Source organism: Diabrotica virgifera, chromosome 4 (genome assembly GCF_917563875.1).
Source record: "Diabrotica virgifera virgifera chromosome 4, PGI_DIABVI_V3a".
Lineage (NCBI taxonomy): Eukaryota > Metazoa > Arthropoda > Insecta > Coleoptera > Chrysomelidae > Diabrotica > Diabrotica virgifera.
Window position 1 is genome coordinate 130,211,550 of NC_065446.1, and position 18,917 is coordinate 130,230,466.

The window sequence follows — 18,917 nt, forward strand, 5'->3', positions numbered from 1 at the left end:
CACATTTCATCCTTTTTCGTAATACAGTAAAACCTGTCAGTAACGGCCACTAAAAATGAGAGGACTATTGGCCAATACAGAAAGGTGGACGGTATTGCCAGTTTTTGTAGTCTACATATAATTGGTTTGGGAAATTTTTAAACTGGCCGTTAGGAAAGGTGGCCGATGTTGGCCGGTGGCCGTTAAAACAGGTTTTTTAAATAAAATTGTTAGAAATATATATTTTCAATATAAAAAGTAGATGAAAATAGTACAAAATAACAATTTGTTTTAAATTCGTATTTTGAGATAGAATCTCACACGCGACTATCGACGTTACAGAAGTGAGCGCGACTACTCCCGGGTTAAGCATAACTGCTGACAAATATGCGGCAATATTATATCCCCTTATTGAGTCATGTTTACCGGAGGATATGATCAGACTATGGCATAGATCTTCACAGTTTTTAAGGCCTGCTGGTTCCGTATCCATGCACAATGTCAAAGAATCTGCAGAAGTTACAACTTTGGAGATAAGATTAAGTGGGCTAATGAGTTTTCTACAAAATGAAGTTCAAAATGAACAAAAATTAATTTAGCAACGGAAGGTTTTGGTTTATCGACTGAAAATAAATATAAATCCAATAACCTGGTTGAAAAGAAGAATATAAAATTACCAAAGCAAGGAACTGATCAGCCATCAGCGACCGCTGCTGGGTTGATACATTATGACGTTGGTATGTGTATTTTTTGTGAAGGACAGCATAACAGTACCAATTGTTTTAAAGCACAAAAATTTTCTATGGAACAGAAACGACGAACATTGCCAGAAAAGAAAGCCTGTTTCGATGTTTGAAAGTAGGACATTCTTCGAAGAAATGTAGAGGACGTTTGAATTGTATTTGTGTTGTAAATCCCATGTTGTTTTGATGTGTCCTGATTTACCTATTAACAAAATTGATACATCGACCTCTAGTATTAGCCGCTCGGAAGAAAATAGGACTGAGGATCAGACGCTCTCGAATTTGAATAATACACAGGTTTTTTTACAAACTCTGCAAGTAAACATAAGAAGTGTACATGGTACTAAACAAGTAAGGGCACTTATTGACACTGGATCGCAGAGAACATATATTTTACAGCGTACCACACAATCAATGGGGTTTTCTGCTAAAGGAACGGAAAATATCGTACATACGTTATTTGGCGGTAAAAGTACTTCTGAACAACGACATAAATTACACAAGGTAACTGCTAGTGAAGGAGCTTACTCATGTTCATTTGATGCCCTAGATCAACCAAAAAGTTGTGCAGATGTCTCTCCTGTTTATCACGGCCCTAGGGTTGAGGAACTTAGTGACATGAATATTTCACTCAGCGATGTCGGACATATAGCACCAAATGAGATTTTGTTTGGAGCTGATGTAGGCAAATTGTATACAGGGCTGAAATCAGTTACAGTGTGGTCTTGTAGCAGTTGAAACTTTGTTAGGCTGGACTCTTATGGGCAAGGTGCCGGCAGTTGCTTCTAATTTCAGCACATCTATGATGTCGATTTCATTGTTTTTTGATAGTTCTTCTGTAGCGAAACTCTGGGAGTTTAATATTATTGGGATAACCGATCCTGTAGAAAAATTGACACGATAGGCCAAGGAGGCTAAGAATTTTTTCTATGAGACTATCCGATGTGACAACGAAGGTAGGTATGAGGTTATGCTACCTTGGTTGAAGAAGCATCCTTTAATTTCAGATAATTTAGTTATCGCTAGAAGAAGGTTAGAGACTACTTTAAATAAGTTGAAAAAGTCCAATTTGTTTGAATCGTATAGTTTAATATTCAATGAGTGGTTGAATGAGGGTGTGATCGAAATAGTAAATAATCCCGAAGAGAATAATTGTGTGCACTATTTGCCTCACATGCTCGTTATTAAGAATAGTAGCGAAACCACGAAAATTAGGAGAGTCTTTGATGCATCATCTCATGAACAGGGTCGTCCTTCTTTGAACCAGTGTTTAGAGGTAGGGCCTAATCTTATTGAACTTATTCCTTCTGTGTTATTACGATTCAGACAACAAAAAATAGGTGTTGTGTCGGATATTCGAAAGGCTTTTATTCAAATTTCTGTAAATTCGAAGGACAGAGATTTTTTGAGGTTTCTATGGGTAAACAATGGAGGAAAGGAATTTGTATTTCGACATAAGAGGGTTGTTTTTGGAGTCAACTGTAGTCCATTTCTTCTGGGTGCTACTATAGAATTTCATTTAATAAAGGCGCTGGAGAAATATAATGATATGCCTTACTCTAAAAATACAATTGAAAGGCTTATGAATGGGTTCTACGTAGATAATTGTGTGACTAGTGTTACCGATGAGAATGAGTTGAGAAAGTTCGTATCAGAAACAACTGCCATCATAGAGGAAGCTAAGATGGATTTGAGAGGGTGGGAGGCTTCTGGTAGTACAAAAACAGTTGTCCCTGTTCTTGGTCTTCTCTGCAACTCCTCAAGAGACATCCTAAAAATCAATGGTGAAATTTTTCAGAGAATGGTCGGAAAAGAACCCATAACTAAGAGACTGATGCTTTCTATAGCTCAGAGTATATTTGACCCTATTGGTTTTACCTGTCCAGTATCTCTGTTCCCTAAACTGTTGCTGCAGAAACTTTGGGAAAAACGCCTGGGATGGGATGCACCAGTCGAGAATGACATGGCTGAAGAATTTTGTCAATGGGTTACTCATCTTCCTGAACTGTCGAGTATTGAGATTCCACGTTGGATTCAGGCTGGGCCCATTGAAGCTGACCATTGGAGTTTGCACACCTTTTCAGATGCAAGTAAGAAAGCTTATGCGGCCGTAGTGTTTTTGAGAGTTCTTTGGAATGATGGTGTTTCGATTTTTCTTGTAGCAGCTAAGAGTCGTGTGGCTCCTTTAAAGAAGATTTCTATACCTAGATTGGAACTGTTGGCAGCCACTATTGGTACTAAACTTTATCAGTCAGTCAAAAGACAATTTTCTCAGCATCTTGAGTCTTATTTTTGGAGTGATTCCACTACTGTTCTTTCTTGGATTCAACGTAAGGATGACTGGTCTGTTTTTGTTTTTAATAGAGTTCAGGAGATTAGAAATTTAGCCAATGCTGAGTGTTGGAAATATGTGCCTGGTTCTCTCAACCCTGCCGATCTTCCATAAAGAGGCTGTGGTGTTCGGCAATTGTTCGAATCTCGATGGTGGGAGGGCCTGAAATGGTTGTACAGAAACGAAAATGATTGGCCCCAACAAAAAGTAGAGGTTGATGAAGAAGAAGTCGGCACTGAAAAAAAGAAAAAAGCCATTTCGTCACTATTGAATATGGCGTCCGACGATTGGCATCTGCGTTACTTTTATCAGTACAGAAAACTTTTAAGAATGATGGCTTGGGCGCTACGATTTTGTTACAATACAAGAAATTCAAATGGAAAACTTACAGGCGAATTGGTGGCGGAGCAAATTGACAAAGCCGAAATGTTTGTGTTGAAGCTAGTGCAGAACGAAGCGTTTGGTTTAGATACGAAACGAATTTCCTCGTTAAACACGTTTGTCGATGAATTAGGACGTATACGTTTAAAAACTCGCGTTACCGAGAGAATTGACACGGAATATTTTTGTCTGCCTATCTTACTTCCGGGTGAACATTTTATAGTGCGCAAGTTGATTTTGAGCTTACACAAAAACTCTTGTCATGTTAGTACACAGGGACTGCTTAGTTTGCTCAGCGAAAAATATTGGACTTTAGGGGGTAGACGGATTGTGCGGTCCATTTTAAGATAATGTGGTGTGTGCAAGAGGCAAGATGGGAAATCATTCGAAGTACAAACTGAAACAAAATAAGAAAAACTTCTGTTGGAGTGAAAGTAAAGAGAGTGATAAACTCCAACAGAAGTAAGGAAAAAACTAGTAACTAGTGGGACAAAAATGAAAATAGATGGGATGTAAAGAAGAGAGTGAAGTGGTTTCTACGTTGAGAAGCCGCAGTAGGAAAAATACTACTTTCCGGTAGTATTAGTGGAGGAAAGTGGAAGGATGTAGAAGTGAAGAGGAGGAGGCAAACTGAATAGAGTTGGGCTAGCAAGAGATGCAAGAGAACAACTTGACACTCAAGGATGGATACGGCTCGTTTGCATGCCTGTCGAAGAACAGTAGCTCAGAGTAGATGCTGATGACTAAAAGGTGAAATAATAAGATAAGAATAATATTCTGAAAATGTATAAAAATGAATAAGTGTTAAAGAAGAACCAATTAAATAAAACTAACTAATCATGGGCGCCAAGAAAATGATCTTCGATCACTCTCCCAGGTTTCTTACACTCCTGTCAATTATTAAATATATTAAATATATAGGTAAATGTAAATATAAAGGAAATAAGAATAACTGATATGAAAAATAAATAAACATTTATTAAAAATAACTACTAGATTTTTAACAATCTCTGAGTTAGACAAAGCATATACTGTGACTCTAACATGACAAAAGTTATACAAAAGTTATACATGAAAAAAGTTATATCTAAGATAACAACAATAATGTTACCTGTTACAAAATTTACATAAGTACCTCTTACTTACATATAGGGTACAACTCACATGAGTCCTCTTTACCAAATGGTTATAGTACGCTTGCTACATACAACTATATTAAAACCCGAAAAATATTGAAAATATATAAATAAATAGGCACAAGCCTGACGAAGAGAAAATACAATAATGAATTAAGCAGATTGAATTAATAAATAAATACCGAACGATGACCTAAATTATCCGAACAAATGGAATCAAGCGAATAAATAATAAAATATTTGGGAAACAAGCAAGTAATATTACAAAATAAATATCAAACCAATAATAAAATATAAAACCCTAATTTTCTAGGCCTGATTACATTGTGCACACAAGTAACTTACCATAGATCGTAAGTAAGTTTGGAAACCTAATACAATAGTATACAAATATGTCATATAAAAAAACAAAGGTAATCTAAATCTGAAAAAGTAATGTCTAAAATATAAAACCAATAGTTACTCAAAGCACAACACTAAATGTTCCCAAAACAAACCCAAACGACTCCTAAAGGTTGCTGCTGCATCCTTGAAAATGAGCACTAGGATGGTGCCAAATCATGCCTCCTGTAGGCCCAAGTGTCCAGATGAAAATTGAGCTGGAACACTTCAAATGCTTGTTCCCAATGACATACTCCCAATGGTGACTTGGCTGTGGCTGTCTCAGGGCTTCTCAAGATGTTTTAAGGGCTATGACTTGAGAACGCGCTCAAGCAATTGGACTGGAACTATTAAGTGGCGTTTCAACCCCCCTACAGCTGCATGGTGGGGTGGATTTTGGGAGCGATTAATAGGTGTTGTGAAAGGACTTTTGCGAAAAGTTTTGGGTCGAGCGTCTCTCAATTATGAAGACTTTGTCATATTAACATTGTTGTGTGATTGTGAGAGTATAGTCAACTCGCGGCCATTGACGTATATTTCGGATGATCCTACAGAGTTAGCCGCGTTGACGCCAGGTATGTTTTTACGTGAGAAAGTCAGTTACTAGTTGCCGGATTGTGATTTGCTAGAGCAGAATTCTCTAACACGCAAAATACGCCGTTTGCAAGAGTTGAGAAATCATTTGCGAAAAAGATTTCGTGCTGAATATCTGGCTCTACTCAAAGCGGGAACGAAGAAGACGAAAGTGTCTAAAGTGTCCATCGGGGATGTCGTTTTAGTAGGCAACGACAACATCAAGCGTCTTCAGTGGCCTTTAGGAAAAGTTATTGAACTTTTACCAGGTAGAGATAATCAGGTGCGATTAGTTCGTCTTGCGACGGCACAAGGCCAACTTCTGAGACCATTGCAAAGGCTTTACCCAGTGGAAGTCGTGGAGGCAGTGACTGCTGGCGAGAATATCCAGGGTATTACCCTACGGAATGCGACTTCAGGGACAGTGCCTCAAGAAAACGGTTGTCAGCTCCAGGCTGAGGAAGAATCAAGTGAAATAAGTGCGGGAGTGACAAAAAGCAGAGCACTCGATTTAAATGAAAGATGTACGCGAAGTGGCCGGATAGTTAAAACTCCTGTAAGATTTAAGTGACATTTTCTTGACTTGATTTTTCATGCCTCTGTTTGTTTTTTTGATATTTTACTTTTCACTTAATTTGATATTTTGTTGTAATTTTTCGTGACTCTCTGTATTTTTTGAGAAATTTTGTCAAATTCCCCAAGGTGGGAGAATGTCGAGTCATTATATGGCAGTGTCCGTGTTTAAAAGAGATTTCTGCTTTATACATACGGCGGGCCATATGGTTTGTTTTTCGTTATTTTAAGGTGAAGGAATGTTGGGCTTACTATTCCACTTGAGATTGATACGTTTGATAAGAATGTATTGCAGTTTTAAGGTATGTGTAGATATTGTATATATTTTTTAAAGTTTGTTGAGTTTGTAAGATTCTTCGAATACCATCCAAATAAAAACTTTGTTTTAAGCTACACTTGCATATTTTTAATAGGGGTAATTTTCTGTAATCGAAAGTTATTTTCTATAATTTCATTTCGAACCTAGGGATCTTTGCGTAAAGTAACTCGTGGACATCCCAACGTAACAACTATCGAGTAAAACCAAGATGACAGTCTATAAAACCGTATATATGCCAATTACAATATAAGGGGCAGAAAACTGGGTACTGAAATAAGTGAAAAAGAAAAAAAAGATTACAAGCTACAGAAATGAGATACTTAAGATAAGTGGTGTATGTATATAATTTAGGCATAATTAGGTCGTTACAGAAGGTGTTGTTTCTATAATCAAAAACAAAGCGAAGGTTGATTGATAGAGTTTGTATAAGTAACCTCGCAAGTAAGTAAAGATACTCACGTACCGTTTACTTTCAAAGTCCAAAATAAAGAAAGATATAAAAAGCCCGAAGAGGGGTAAAATAGAGGATTATCAAAATTACTATTATAGTAGTAGCAGTCGTGCGAGATGGGTGTCTGAACGACTACCCCGCGAAATAACATCTTCTTAACCTTACGTTTATGGATGTTGTAAACTTTAAATAGAAGTATAGTTTAGAGTCAGTGTTTTCCTAAGTTCCGATAGTTGGCTCCCTTTCCGTCTCTTAAGGACCCAACACGACAGGTGGGAGCAAGAAGGTTAGACAAAAGAAGAAACGAAGTTCTAAGACATGAACTACAGATAAAATCGCTGAACGAAAAAGTTGAAGAAAAGAAGTTAACATGGGCTGGATACATGAAAAGGATGAGTGGTGACAGACAAGTGAAAATGTCATGGGAGGCCAAAGCAGTGGGCAGTTCCAAAACCTGGAACACTAGTGTAAACTAAATACTTATGAAAAGAGGAACATCGTGGCAAGAAGCAAAAGTTTTAGCAGCAGATAAAAAGAAGTAGCGTAAATTTACAGAGAGTAGCATATAAAGGAAGAAACCTCGACAACCATGGGTATAAGAGGCAATCTATTATAATGTATGTATCTAAAAATCATGTAATATTGAAGTCCTAATTACAACTAGTGGGCTACTTTCAATTACTACACAGAATTTCACTGATGATGATCTGATTAGATCGAAAACGTTGTAATGCCTTTTAATCCATTCGGATGACTTTTTAAAGTTTTAATAAATGTTGTACCATTATAAAAATCGAAGGTTTTACTTCTATGTAAGTATTTTAATTCTTTTAATCTCATTTTCCTGAGTATCAGACCAAAAGTAGACAACTGTCTACTTGTTGTCTGGTATTCGACACCCTCCTATTTTATTCGATATGTTCTGGAAAAACAATGAGGAGACTAGCTAATTGGAAATACGATATAAATACGAGAACTTTGTTTGTAAAGTTAGTCGTGGTTTGAATGTCGCCTAGTAAAAACCTCAAAAATAAATTGTACAAATCAGATACTGTATGTTTTTAGTATAAGTATGTTTTAGTTAGTGTGTTTTTTAAATTATTGTAATAGACAAGGCGAAAACGGCGGGTTCGAAGGGAAAAATATTCCCATGAGATTTTTTTGCATAATCACATTCGTGAGATATCCCAGAATAAGGTTCAAGAAGTCGCCCACGTGAAAAGTGGGCCAATTTTTTTTTAACAAATTTTTTTAATCAAATTGCAAGAATCAATATTTTTGGCCCCAACAATTTTTTCTTTAATTTTTTGGACCATTCTGGACAAAAAAGGTCTCTTATAATTTTTCTCTAAAGTTGATCGTTTTCGACTTGTAAGCAATTTAGAATTGAAAAAAACGAAAAATGGCGATTTTCAAGGCTTAATAACTCGGTTAAAAGTTATTATTATGAAAGTCAATATATGACTAAATCAAAGTTTAAAGCCACCCCTACAAGATCCTGAAGAAATTTTTGTCAATATTGTATTACTAAGCTGTTATTTTTAAGTAATAATAATACGCGCCATGCACGTGTGCGGCCGCTGTAAATTCTGAGTGCGAGAGAGAAGCCATTCCAGCAGTCCTATTGTGCATCTTACTCGCACTCACATTTACAGCGGCGTCAATATGATCTAACCGCTCTATTTTATTAATTAAAAATAACAGCTTAGTAGTAAATGAATGACACAGATTTCTTCAGGATCATGTAGCGGCGACTTTAAACTTTGATTTAGTCACTTTCTGACTTTTATAATAATAATTTTTAACCGAGTTATTAAGTCTTAAAAATGGCCATTTTCGCGTTTTTCAAATTTTAAATTGCTTATAACTCGAAAAAGATCAACTTTAGAGAAAAATTATAAGAGAATCTTTTTGTCCAGAATGGTCCAAAAACGATAAAAAAAATAGTCCGGGCCAAAAATATTGATTTTTGTAATTTGATTAAAAAAAAATTGTTAAAAAAAATTGGCCCACTTTTCACGTGGGCGACTTCTTGATCCTTATTCTGGGATGTCTCACGAATGTGATTATGCAAAAATATATCATGGGAATATTTTTCCCAACGAACCCGCCGTTTCCGCCTTGTCTATAAATACAATATTGTGAATAATTTAAAATTTGGCCCACTTAAAAATTTGGTCCTTTTTGATATATCATATTTCCTAAACCTGCTGGCCGATTTAAGAGATTTTTTGAACATGTTATAGCCTGATTCTTTAAAAATCTCGCTGTAATAATATTGTTGCTAAACAGGTAAATTTTCATTGTATACCAGGTGTACCAATCAAACTATGTTTTTTTCTCAAAGTTCGCATCACCCTGTGGAATATTCTAGCATTTATAAAATACTTAAATTAAAGCCCAACTATAGCCTCAGGTTTGCTACCCTGTATGGTCTGACATCTTGTGATATTCTTAGCCATTTTTTTGAAATATTGCCTTTCTGCTATTCTGTTATATTGCCTTTTAGGTCAGAATTTTGTATTGGCGATGTATGTGTTTGTCGCTGAAGCTAAGTTGCAAATTCTTTTTCCATTATCATATTTATGTTTCTTCGTGAATTGTTTCTTTCCCTGCAACTTCTCCATTACTCTCCTCTTTCCAGCTGACGTATATTTTATTTTATTACGAGCCGACTATATACAAAATTAGGTCGATTAGACACCGACCAATCGATGCTATTGCGTGAAGTATGGTAACGCTAATGGATCACGGCAGTTAGAATTGCGGTGAAATCGAAATCACACTGCGGGGCTCTTAGTAGAGTTGGAATAATCCTGTTCAGTTGGCCGTACGATACAAGAGCAATTCAGGGAATTATATGCTTAATCATGGGATAAATGGGACGTGAACCAGCATCATATTTCATATTTGAATCAAAATTCTATAGGCCTGGATCCCGCGTACCAAAAAAAGTTTATTAATAGCAAGCTGAAAATATGTTAATAGCTTAACGGTATCTAGTCGGACAAACTTTGACGTATGGGAACATTGGAAAAGGGAAGTTTTAATTGTGGAACAGGTTACAGGTTGACTACAGTTGACCCCTCTGTGGCTCAGTGGTAAGAGCGCCTAACCTTTGGATCGAAAGTTCCGAATGGTAGTGAGTTCGAATCTCACCAGGGTCAGGAAATTTTTCATTTATTATAAATTAATAAATGTAAATAGTTTCTGTCCTTGTGGGATCGGTACTCACCGGAGGGACCGCAGACGTTCGGATACAATTAGCGTCTCTTTGCAAAGACAATGACGTCGACTTTGCAAAGTAACAAGACACTTACTCAAAACACACACTTCACATTACACCTGAGTTAGTGATAAGTTATACAATTACGTGGCTAAAGGTTCTAGTTAACCAAGGCCAGAATCAGAAAAAAAAAAAGGTTACAGGTTTCGAATATCAGACTACAAAAACGTCCCATGTATTTAGTCGGACATAACTTCCAATTGATTTGCTACCCTTTCATTAAACTCTCATGCAAAACATCAGACTGCTATTTACCACCAATATAATTGCTGTCATTTGACATGTTCTACATGTGGGACTTATTAAAATGCCCAACATATTTGTCGTTGTTGTCGAACATGTTTCTTCATATACAGGCTGAGTCATGAGGAACTGTACATACTCCTACCTCGTATAGAGGCTCCTATGGGGAATAACAAATGACCATTAAAAAGTGTCTGCTCCCATTGTTTAATAATATACAGGGCGAGTTTCGCATTTTGACAGAAATTTGTATTCGTCATAATTTTTGAACGGTCAGATCCATGTGTCTCTTATTTTGGCCAAAAGTTACACTATTACAACCTAATCAACTAATTTATTCAAACTAGAAAAAAATCAGGTCCGGCTTTAAAAAAATTAGTTCGTTTGGGTCTTAGAAAAAATTTCACCCTGTATACGCTTTTTGAAAACTCTAATATGAATTTTACAAATTAGACAAATAGGCAATTAAAATGGCATATTTATTTTTTTTCCGCACACGATTACTTAATTTTTTATAAAAAAATCAAATTTCACTATGAATTAAAAGTTTGGTAAAGTGAACCATATATTAAAAAAAAAATAACTTTTATTACAATAATTAATTTTTTTTGCACAAATAAGTAATTTATGTTACCATTAAATCAACTGATTTATTAAAACTAGAGAAAAATCAGGTCCGGATTTAAAAAATTAGTTCGTTTTGGTCTTGGAAAAAAATTTCACCCTGTATACGCTTTTTGAAAGCTCAAATATGAATTTTAAAAATAAGACAAATAGGCAATTAAAATGGCATATTTATTTTTTTCTCCACACGATTACTTAATTTTTTATTTAAAAAATCAAATTTGTCAAAATCGGAATTTTAACCTAAAAATGAAAAAAAAAAAATGAACTCACGGTTTAACTCGCTACAACTCTGTTCCATTTTAATATTTTTTTTCTGAAATTTTTACAGCACATACCTCTTACCATTGTGAAGACTATGAAAATTGTTGTAGACTTTCAGTCTTCTTCTTGTAAAAGTTGCAAACTTGTAAATCGCAAAAATTAGGTGGAAAAATTTAAAATTTATCAATTCGATCACGTCTATGTTAAACTATAGAGTCCAAAAGAAGTGTTATGGGAAGTTTTAGATCTAGACGTGTTATAGAAAAAAAAAAAATTGTAAAACTTTTAATTTTAAGAAAAACGTTGTTTTTGTAAATTAATTTTTGTAAATCTATGCAAAAACTTTGCCAAACTTTTTATGCATAGTCAAATTTGATTTTTTAATAAAAAAAAATAAGTAATCGTGTGGGGAAAAAATAAATGCGCCATTTTAATTGCCTATTTGTCTTATTTGTAAAATTCACGTTAGAGTTTTCAAAAAACGTATACAAGGTGAAATTTTTTCTAAGACCCAAATAAACTAATTTTTTAAATCCGGGCCTGATTTTTTTCTAGTTTGAATAAATCAGTTGATTGGGTGATAACATAAATTAAATATTTGTTCAAAAAAAATTCATTTTTGTAATAAAAGTTATTTTTTTATATCTATGGTTCACTTTACCAAACTTTTAATTATTCATAGTCAAATTTGATTTTTTTTATAAAAAATTAAGTAATCGTGTGGGGAAAAAATAAATACGCCATTTTAATTGCCTATTTGTCTAATTTGTAAAAATCATATTAGAGTTTTCAAAAAGCGTATACAGGGTGAAATTTTTTCTAAGCCCCAAACGAAATTATTTTTTAAATCCGGGCCTGATTTTTTCTTATTTGAATAAATCAGTTGATTGGTGGTAACATAAATTAAATATTTGGTAAAAAAAAATTAATTTTGGTAATAAAAGTTAATTTTGTTCACTTTACCAATCTTTTAATTCATAATCAAATTTGATTTTTTTATAAAAAATTAAGCAATCGTGTGCGGAAAAAAATAAATATGTTATTTTAATTGCCTATTTGTCTAATTTGTAAAATTCATATTAGAGTTTACAAAAACGCTTATACAGGGTGAAATTTTTTCTAAGACCCAAACGAACTAATTTTTTTAAAGCCGGACCTGAGTTTTTTCTAGTTTGAATAAATCAGTTGATTAGGTGGCAATAGTGTAACGATTGACCAAAAAAGAGACACATCGATCTGACCGTTCAAAAGTTATGACGAATACAAATTTCTGTCAAAATGCGAAACTCGCCCTGTATATTATTAAACAATGAGAGCAGACACTTTTTAATGGTCATTTGTTATTCCCCATAGGAGCCTCTATGCGAGGTAGGAGTATGTACAGTTCCTCATGACTCACCCTGTATAATATAGGGTGATCAACTTCTGTGACAAAGTCCAATATATCTGTTATTATACAATATATGAAAAAAAGTTGTTAATAAAAATTATAGACACCTTTAATGTACACATTTTAAAATTAGTGAGAAATATACAGGTTTCTCCATAATACGGTGCCAAACCAAAGTTTTGTTTTTTTAAATGGAACACCCTGTATTTTATTCAAAATCTGGTTTCTCTACATTTTTCTGATTCTAGAGATATAACACTTGTCTAGGGTTATACCGAGTGTTTCAAAGTTACGAGCACTTTTATTAAAAAATCATACTGATTTGATCGCCCTGTATGTTTCTAACGGTGTAATATAAACTTATTTTTGTAATTCTTTTGACTGTAAATATTAAAGTAGTTTTGCAACAATGTACAATTTTTTTATAACTACACAAATTGTATACAGGGTAAGTCAAAATGTAAATACAAGATTTTCTTCATAATTTTAAATGGAGCACCCTGTATTTTATATTATTATCGAAAAGTTCTATCACTATACTTACATATCTTTTAAATATTCCCTATACCTAAAGTTATTAGTTTTCGAGATATTTTAGTTTTATTGTTGATAACAACATGTATTACTTAGTTATTAATAACAATACTTTAGTTTATTAAAATTTATTAAAAAACTAAATTAAATAAAAAAAAATGTTCAACGTACTTCTTATGTTATAACAGGTGTTCAAAATGACCTCCCATAATATCTACACAAGCCTGGAGACGTTTCGAAAGACCTACTGATGTTTGTAAGCATTTGTTGTGTGGCACTTTGAAAGGCGTTTTGAATCCTTATTTCATATCGTCAACTATTGTTGGAGGTGTCCTATATACTACGTCTTTAATATAACCCCAAAAAAGAAGTCAACTTCGTTTAATTCTGGTGATCTGGGTGGCCAGTGAACTGACCCATCTCTTCCTATTCATCTTTCAGGAAATAGTTCATCGAGTTCACCGTTGACAAGTGCGTTGTGGTGAGCAGGGGCTCCGTCGTGAAGGTACCACATATGTTGGCGGATATTTAATGGTACATTTTCAAGTAGAATAGGTAAATGATTCACTAGAAAATTTAAATAAACCTCACCATTTACTGATTCCTCAAAGAAAAAAGGACCTATAACGTAATTGCCTATGATTCCACCCCAAACATTTAAGGAACATCTCGTTTGACTATGTGTCTGTGCACAGTACGGATTGGTTGTGGAATAATAATGAAAATTGTGTCTGTTTAAACTACCATTTTTGTGGAATGTTGCTTCGTGTCCAAAAAAAAGAACAAACTCAAAAAAATCTCTCTGTATAACTATTTGTTGTTGTGACCATTGACAAAATTGTACTCTTCGTTCGAAATCATCCCCAACAAGTTCCTGATGCAATTGTATATGATATGGGTGCATGTTGTTTTTCTTGAGTATGTTTTGGATAGATCCATAACTTATATCTTGATATCTTGTAATATTTTGAATACTTGTATGAGGATTTTCTGTAACAGGCAGTAAAACATTTAATTCATTTTCATTCGTAATAATGATTTTTGTTTTTTCCTTTCTTCATAAACAGAACCAGTACGATTAAGCCTGTCTAATAAGTTTTCAAATGCTCTCTTATTTGGTTGTTGACGCTATGGACACCGTTCCTTATAAATTCTTGTGGCAACTAATGAATTTTTAAAACACTCTCCTAAAATCTATATCATGTCTGTCATTTCTCAACGACTAAAATTCATTGTTAGGTAACAATTATAACAATTTGGCAAACAATTATAATCAATAACAAAAATTAAAACGTACAGATAATTGAAATCTAATATCTGACAGTTCTTGTGTCAATTATTTAAAAGCCACCTTAAACAAGAACTTGCAGCAATTTATAGTTCCCATTTCTTCGCGAAAAATTTATATCATTTTGTAAGTAAATATAAAATTGTCGTTATTGTATAGAATTTACCATAAACTTAGAGAAAAAATGAAATGCAGTCTAATTTTAATTATTAGTAGTAATTGCACAAGAGCTCTGAAATTATTGAATTTTTCCCGAGTGACACTTTGACAGTTTTAATTTCACGAGCCGAAGGCGAGTGAAATTATGTCAAAGTGTCACGAGAGCAAAAATTCTATATTAATTTCAGAGGTCGAGTGCAATTTGTTGCGATTATTTCATGAATAAAACTGTTCAAAACCAAAATTTTATTGTAATTTATTTATGTAAGTACCATTAAACACACAGTTTTTATAAATATTTGACGATTGAAAGTCATCACTTTTATAATTTTTAAAACATTAATTGTCATTAATGTCACTGAATGTATTTTTTCGTAGCAACGAAGGGCATCTGACGTAATATACTTAACGACGGGAGATTATCAAAAATTATCGATTTAATTCAGATTTCTGTAGCTTTCTATTGATCAGAATCTCCTATGAATGAAATAATCAGTAGTAATTGCACAAGAGCTCTGAAATTATTGAATTTTTCCCGAGTGACACTTTGACAGTTTTAATTTCACGAGCCGAAGGCGAGTGAAATTATGTCAAAGTGTCACGAGAGCAAAAAATCTATATTAATTTCAGAGGTCGAGTGCAATTTGTTGCGATTATTTCATGAATAAAACTGTTCAAAACCAAAATTTTATTGTAATTTATTTATGTAAGTACCATTAAACACACAGTTTTTATAAATATTTGACGATTAAAAGTCATCACTTTTATAATTTTTAAAACATTAATTGTCATAATTGTCACTGAATGTATTTTTTCGTAGCAACGAAGGGCATCTGACGTAATATACTTAACGACGGGAGATTATCAAAAATTATCGATTTAATTCAGATTTCTGTAGCTTTATATTGGTCAGAATCTCCTATGAATGAAATAACCATTAACAAACTCATTGGAGGTTTCTAATATTAAGGGTAATTAATTTACTGTAATAAACGTATCTATGAGTTATCAACAATAAAACTAAAATATCTCGAAAACTAATAACTTTAGGTATAGGGAATATTTAAAAGATATGCAAGTATAATGAAAGAATTTTTCGACGGTAATATAAAAAACAGGATGCTCCATTTAAAAATATGAAGAAAATCTTTTATTTGCATTTTGACTTACCCTATATACAATTTGTGTAGTGATAAAAAAATTGTACGTTGTTGCAAAACTACTTTAATATTGACAGTCAATAGCAGTAAAAAAATAAGTTTATATTATACTGTTAGAATCATACAGGGCGATCAAATCAGTATGATTTTTTGATAAAACTGCTCATAACTTTGAAACACTCTGTATAACCCCAGACAAGTGTTATATCTTTTTAATCAGAAAAATGTAGAGAAACCAGATTTTGAATAAAATTCCTTTAAAAAAAACATAACTTTGGTTTGGCACCGTGTTATGGAGGACCCTGTATATTTCTCACTAATTTTAAAATGTGTATATTAAAGGTGCCTATAACTTTTATCAACAACTTTTTTTCATAAATTTTATAATAACAGATATATTGGACTTTGTTACAGAAGTTGATCACCCTGTATAAAGTTTGCTATTGAATAAGCTTAAGAACATCCTGCTAGTTTTCACAATCATAAACTTGTCAGGTGACACGTTCCACAATTAAAATCACGTTCTACAATTAAAACTTCCCCTGTTCCAGTGTTCCTATACATCAAAGTTTGTCCGACTAAACACCGTTAAGCTATTAACAAATTTTCAGCTTGTTATTAATCAACTTTTTTTGGTACGCGGTACCCAGGCCTAATACGTACATATCCATAAAAAGATGGAACAAAAAAAAACGAGTAGTGGCTGAAAGTGTGTAACGAAATCGATAATTTAGTGTTAACTTCCTTAAAATAACTTTTATTTTCATAAAAAAAGTTTATAAGGGCATTTGGTTATGACGTAATAAGAAATAACCATTCCTCCTTGTTTTTCTTCTTCTTTTTGTGTAGACATAACTCTGTCTGTATTTTTCAATCTGCCTCCAGTAAGTTGTCGTTCCATCATTTTCGTGGTCTTCCGACAGATCGTCTTCCTATTTCTCGCAGCTTTACTTCTCTATACCCTTACAATCGAAGTGTCTTACCATTGATTTTTCGAAGTGTTTTTATCTGTGCTGTTTCTTTTGTGACGCGTTTTACTTCAAATTTAGCAAATATTATGGAAAAGTCTTTTAAAATAAAACTAGAATTTTATTTGGCATCAAAATGAAAATATATTTTCGCGCCATGTAATATTCATATCAGATCTTTTGTAGCTGGAATATTGTATGCGCCACTCATTTTTACGGCGTTTAGCGGTTTTTTATTCTAGGTCTGGATCCCGCGTATGAAAAAAAAGTTGATTAATAGCAAGCTGAAAATTTGTTAATAGCTTAAGGGTGTCTAGTCGAATAAACTTTGATATGTGTGAACACTGGAACAGGGGTAGTTTTAATTGTGGAACAGGTTAAAAATTTGGAACGGTCACAGCACGAAAACGGCACATTTATTTTGTCCGACGGAACAGACTTAAACTCTCCGAATAGAGATTAAACTCTCATGAAAAAATCAGACTGCTATTTATTACCTGTCATAATTCCTGTCATTTGACATATTCTACATGTTTCACTCATTAAAACGCCCATTTGGTGATAAATAGCAGTCTGATTTTTGCATGAGAGTTTAATCTCTGTTCAAAGAGTTTAAGTCTGTTCTGTCGGACAAAATAAATGTACCGTTTTCGTGCTGTGACCGTTCCAAATTTTTAACCTGTTCCACAATTAAAACTACCCCTGTTCCAGTGTTCACACATATCAAAGTTTATTCGACTAGACACCCTTAAGCTATTAACAAATTTTCAGCTTGCTATTAATCAACTTTTTTTTCATACGCCGGATCCAGACCTATTCTTGTTTGTTTTACATTCCATATAAATTAAAATAAGGTAAACTAAATTATTATCATGTGGATGCGTGTATAGTTGTGCATTTTGTTGTTTCTTTTAGTAAATTCGCGAAATATGAAATGAAGAGGGCACTACCGACTAAAGGGTTGACGCCTTTGCTAGAAGACGACTCAGATTGTAAAAATGCTGACTACCTTGATGTGGTTTATGTGCCATGAGCCATGAGAGACAGATGAAATTTCCGATGTAGAAGATATTGATGATAATATTGTTGGTGAAGAAGGAATAAAAACGAATATTGCAGGTAGATATGAAATGCAAGTGAATAGGAATTCTGACGATTCTGATTATGATATTCTTCTGAACCACAGATCAAAACGTCCAAAGAAAGAACCAAGCAAAAATAATAAATACAAATTTATCCAAAGTTGGGTAAAACCAGATATTGCTTTGTACTCAGCAGTAATTCAACATCAGTCTCATCGATATTTAGAAAATACATATAAAAGCTAAACATGGAGGCAAGTCACCTATTAAAGTTTTTTCACTCTTTTTTGATGTGAAAGAAGTGTGGACATGCAGAGAATAGTGAAGAAACCGCTACATCAGTGTCAAACTCAGTAAATGGAAGTCCATCTAAATTTGCTTTACCAGATAAAACTAAATTCGACAATATTGGCCATATTATAACAATAGCCGATAATAGCACAAGAAAAAAAATGTAGAGTGCATCTACACCCCGAATGTTTCAAAAATTTTCATCTTAAATTTGAATTTACATTTAAGATACAATATATTCCTTTATTAAAAATTGTACCCGTATTCGGCCAAAGGGTATACGCACCCATCTGTTTTTCCTCTCTTGAGAAAAAAAATTTTTTGGTTCTAAATTAGTTTTAATTTATGTGAATTATTAATATGTTTTTAATACATTCTAATAGATAAATTATCAAATTTCTCTTTGTTTATTGTCTCGGCCGTTAATGGGTAAACGGTGTTTAGTCGGACAAACTTTGATGTACGGGAACACTGGAACAGGGGAAGTTTAAACTGTGGAACAATTTAAAAATTTGAAACGTCTGATTACGAAAACGTCCCATGTATTTTGTCGGACAGAACATCGAATTGATTTGTTACCCTTTCATTAAACTCTCATGCAAAAATCAGACTGTTATTACGAACCAACATGATTCCTGTCATTTGACTTGTTCTTCGTGTTTCACTCATTAAAATGCCCAGTTGGTAATAAGCACCAGTCTGATTTTTGCATAAGAGTTTAATGAAATGGTAACAAATCAAATGGAAGTTCTGTCCGACA

General features: G+C 33.6%; 1 protein-coding gene across 1 annotated transcript; it reads left to right on the forward strand.

Annotated features, from left to right (window-relative positions):
• The first annotated feature begins 1,692 nt into the window (after positions 1-1,692).
• Positions 1,693-17,817, forward strand: LOC126883662 (uncharacterized). The gene is made up of 2 exons (XM_050649318.1): positions 1,693-2,420; positions 17,700-17,817. The coding sequence occupies exons 1-2, from the start codon at positions 1,693-1,695 to the stop codon at positions 17,815-17,817; spliced, it is 846 nt and encodes a 281-aa protein (XP_050505275.1).
• Positions 17,818-18,917: the final 1,100 nt, after the last annotated feature.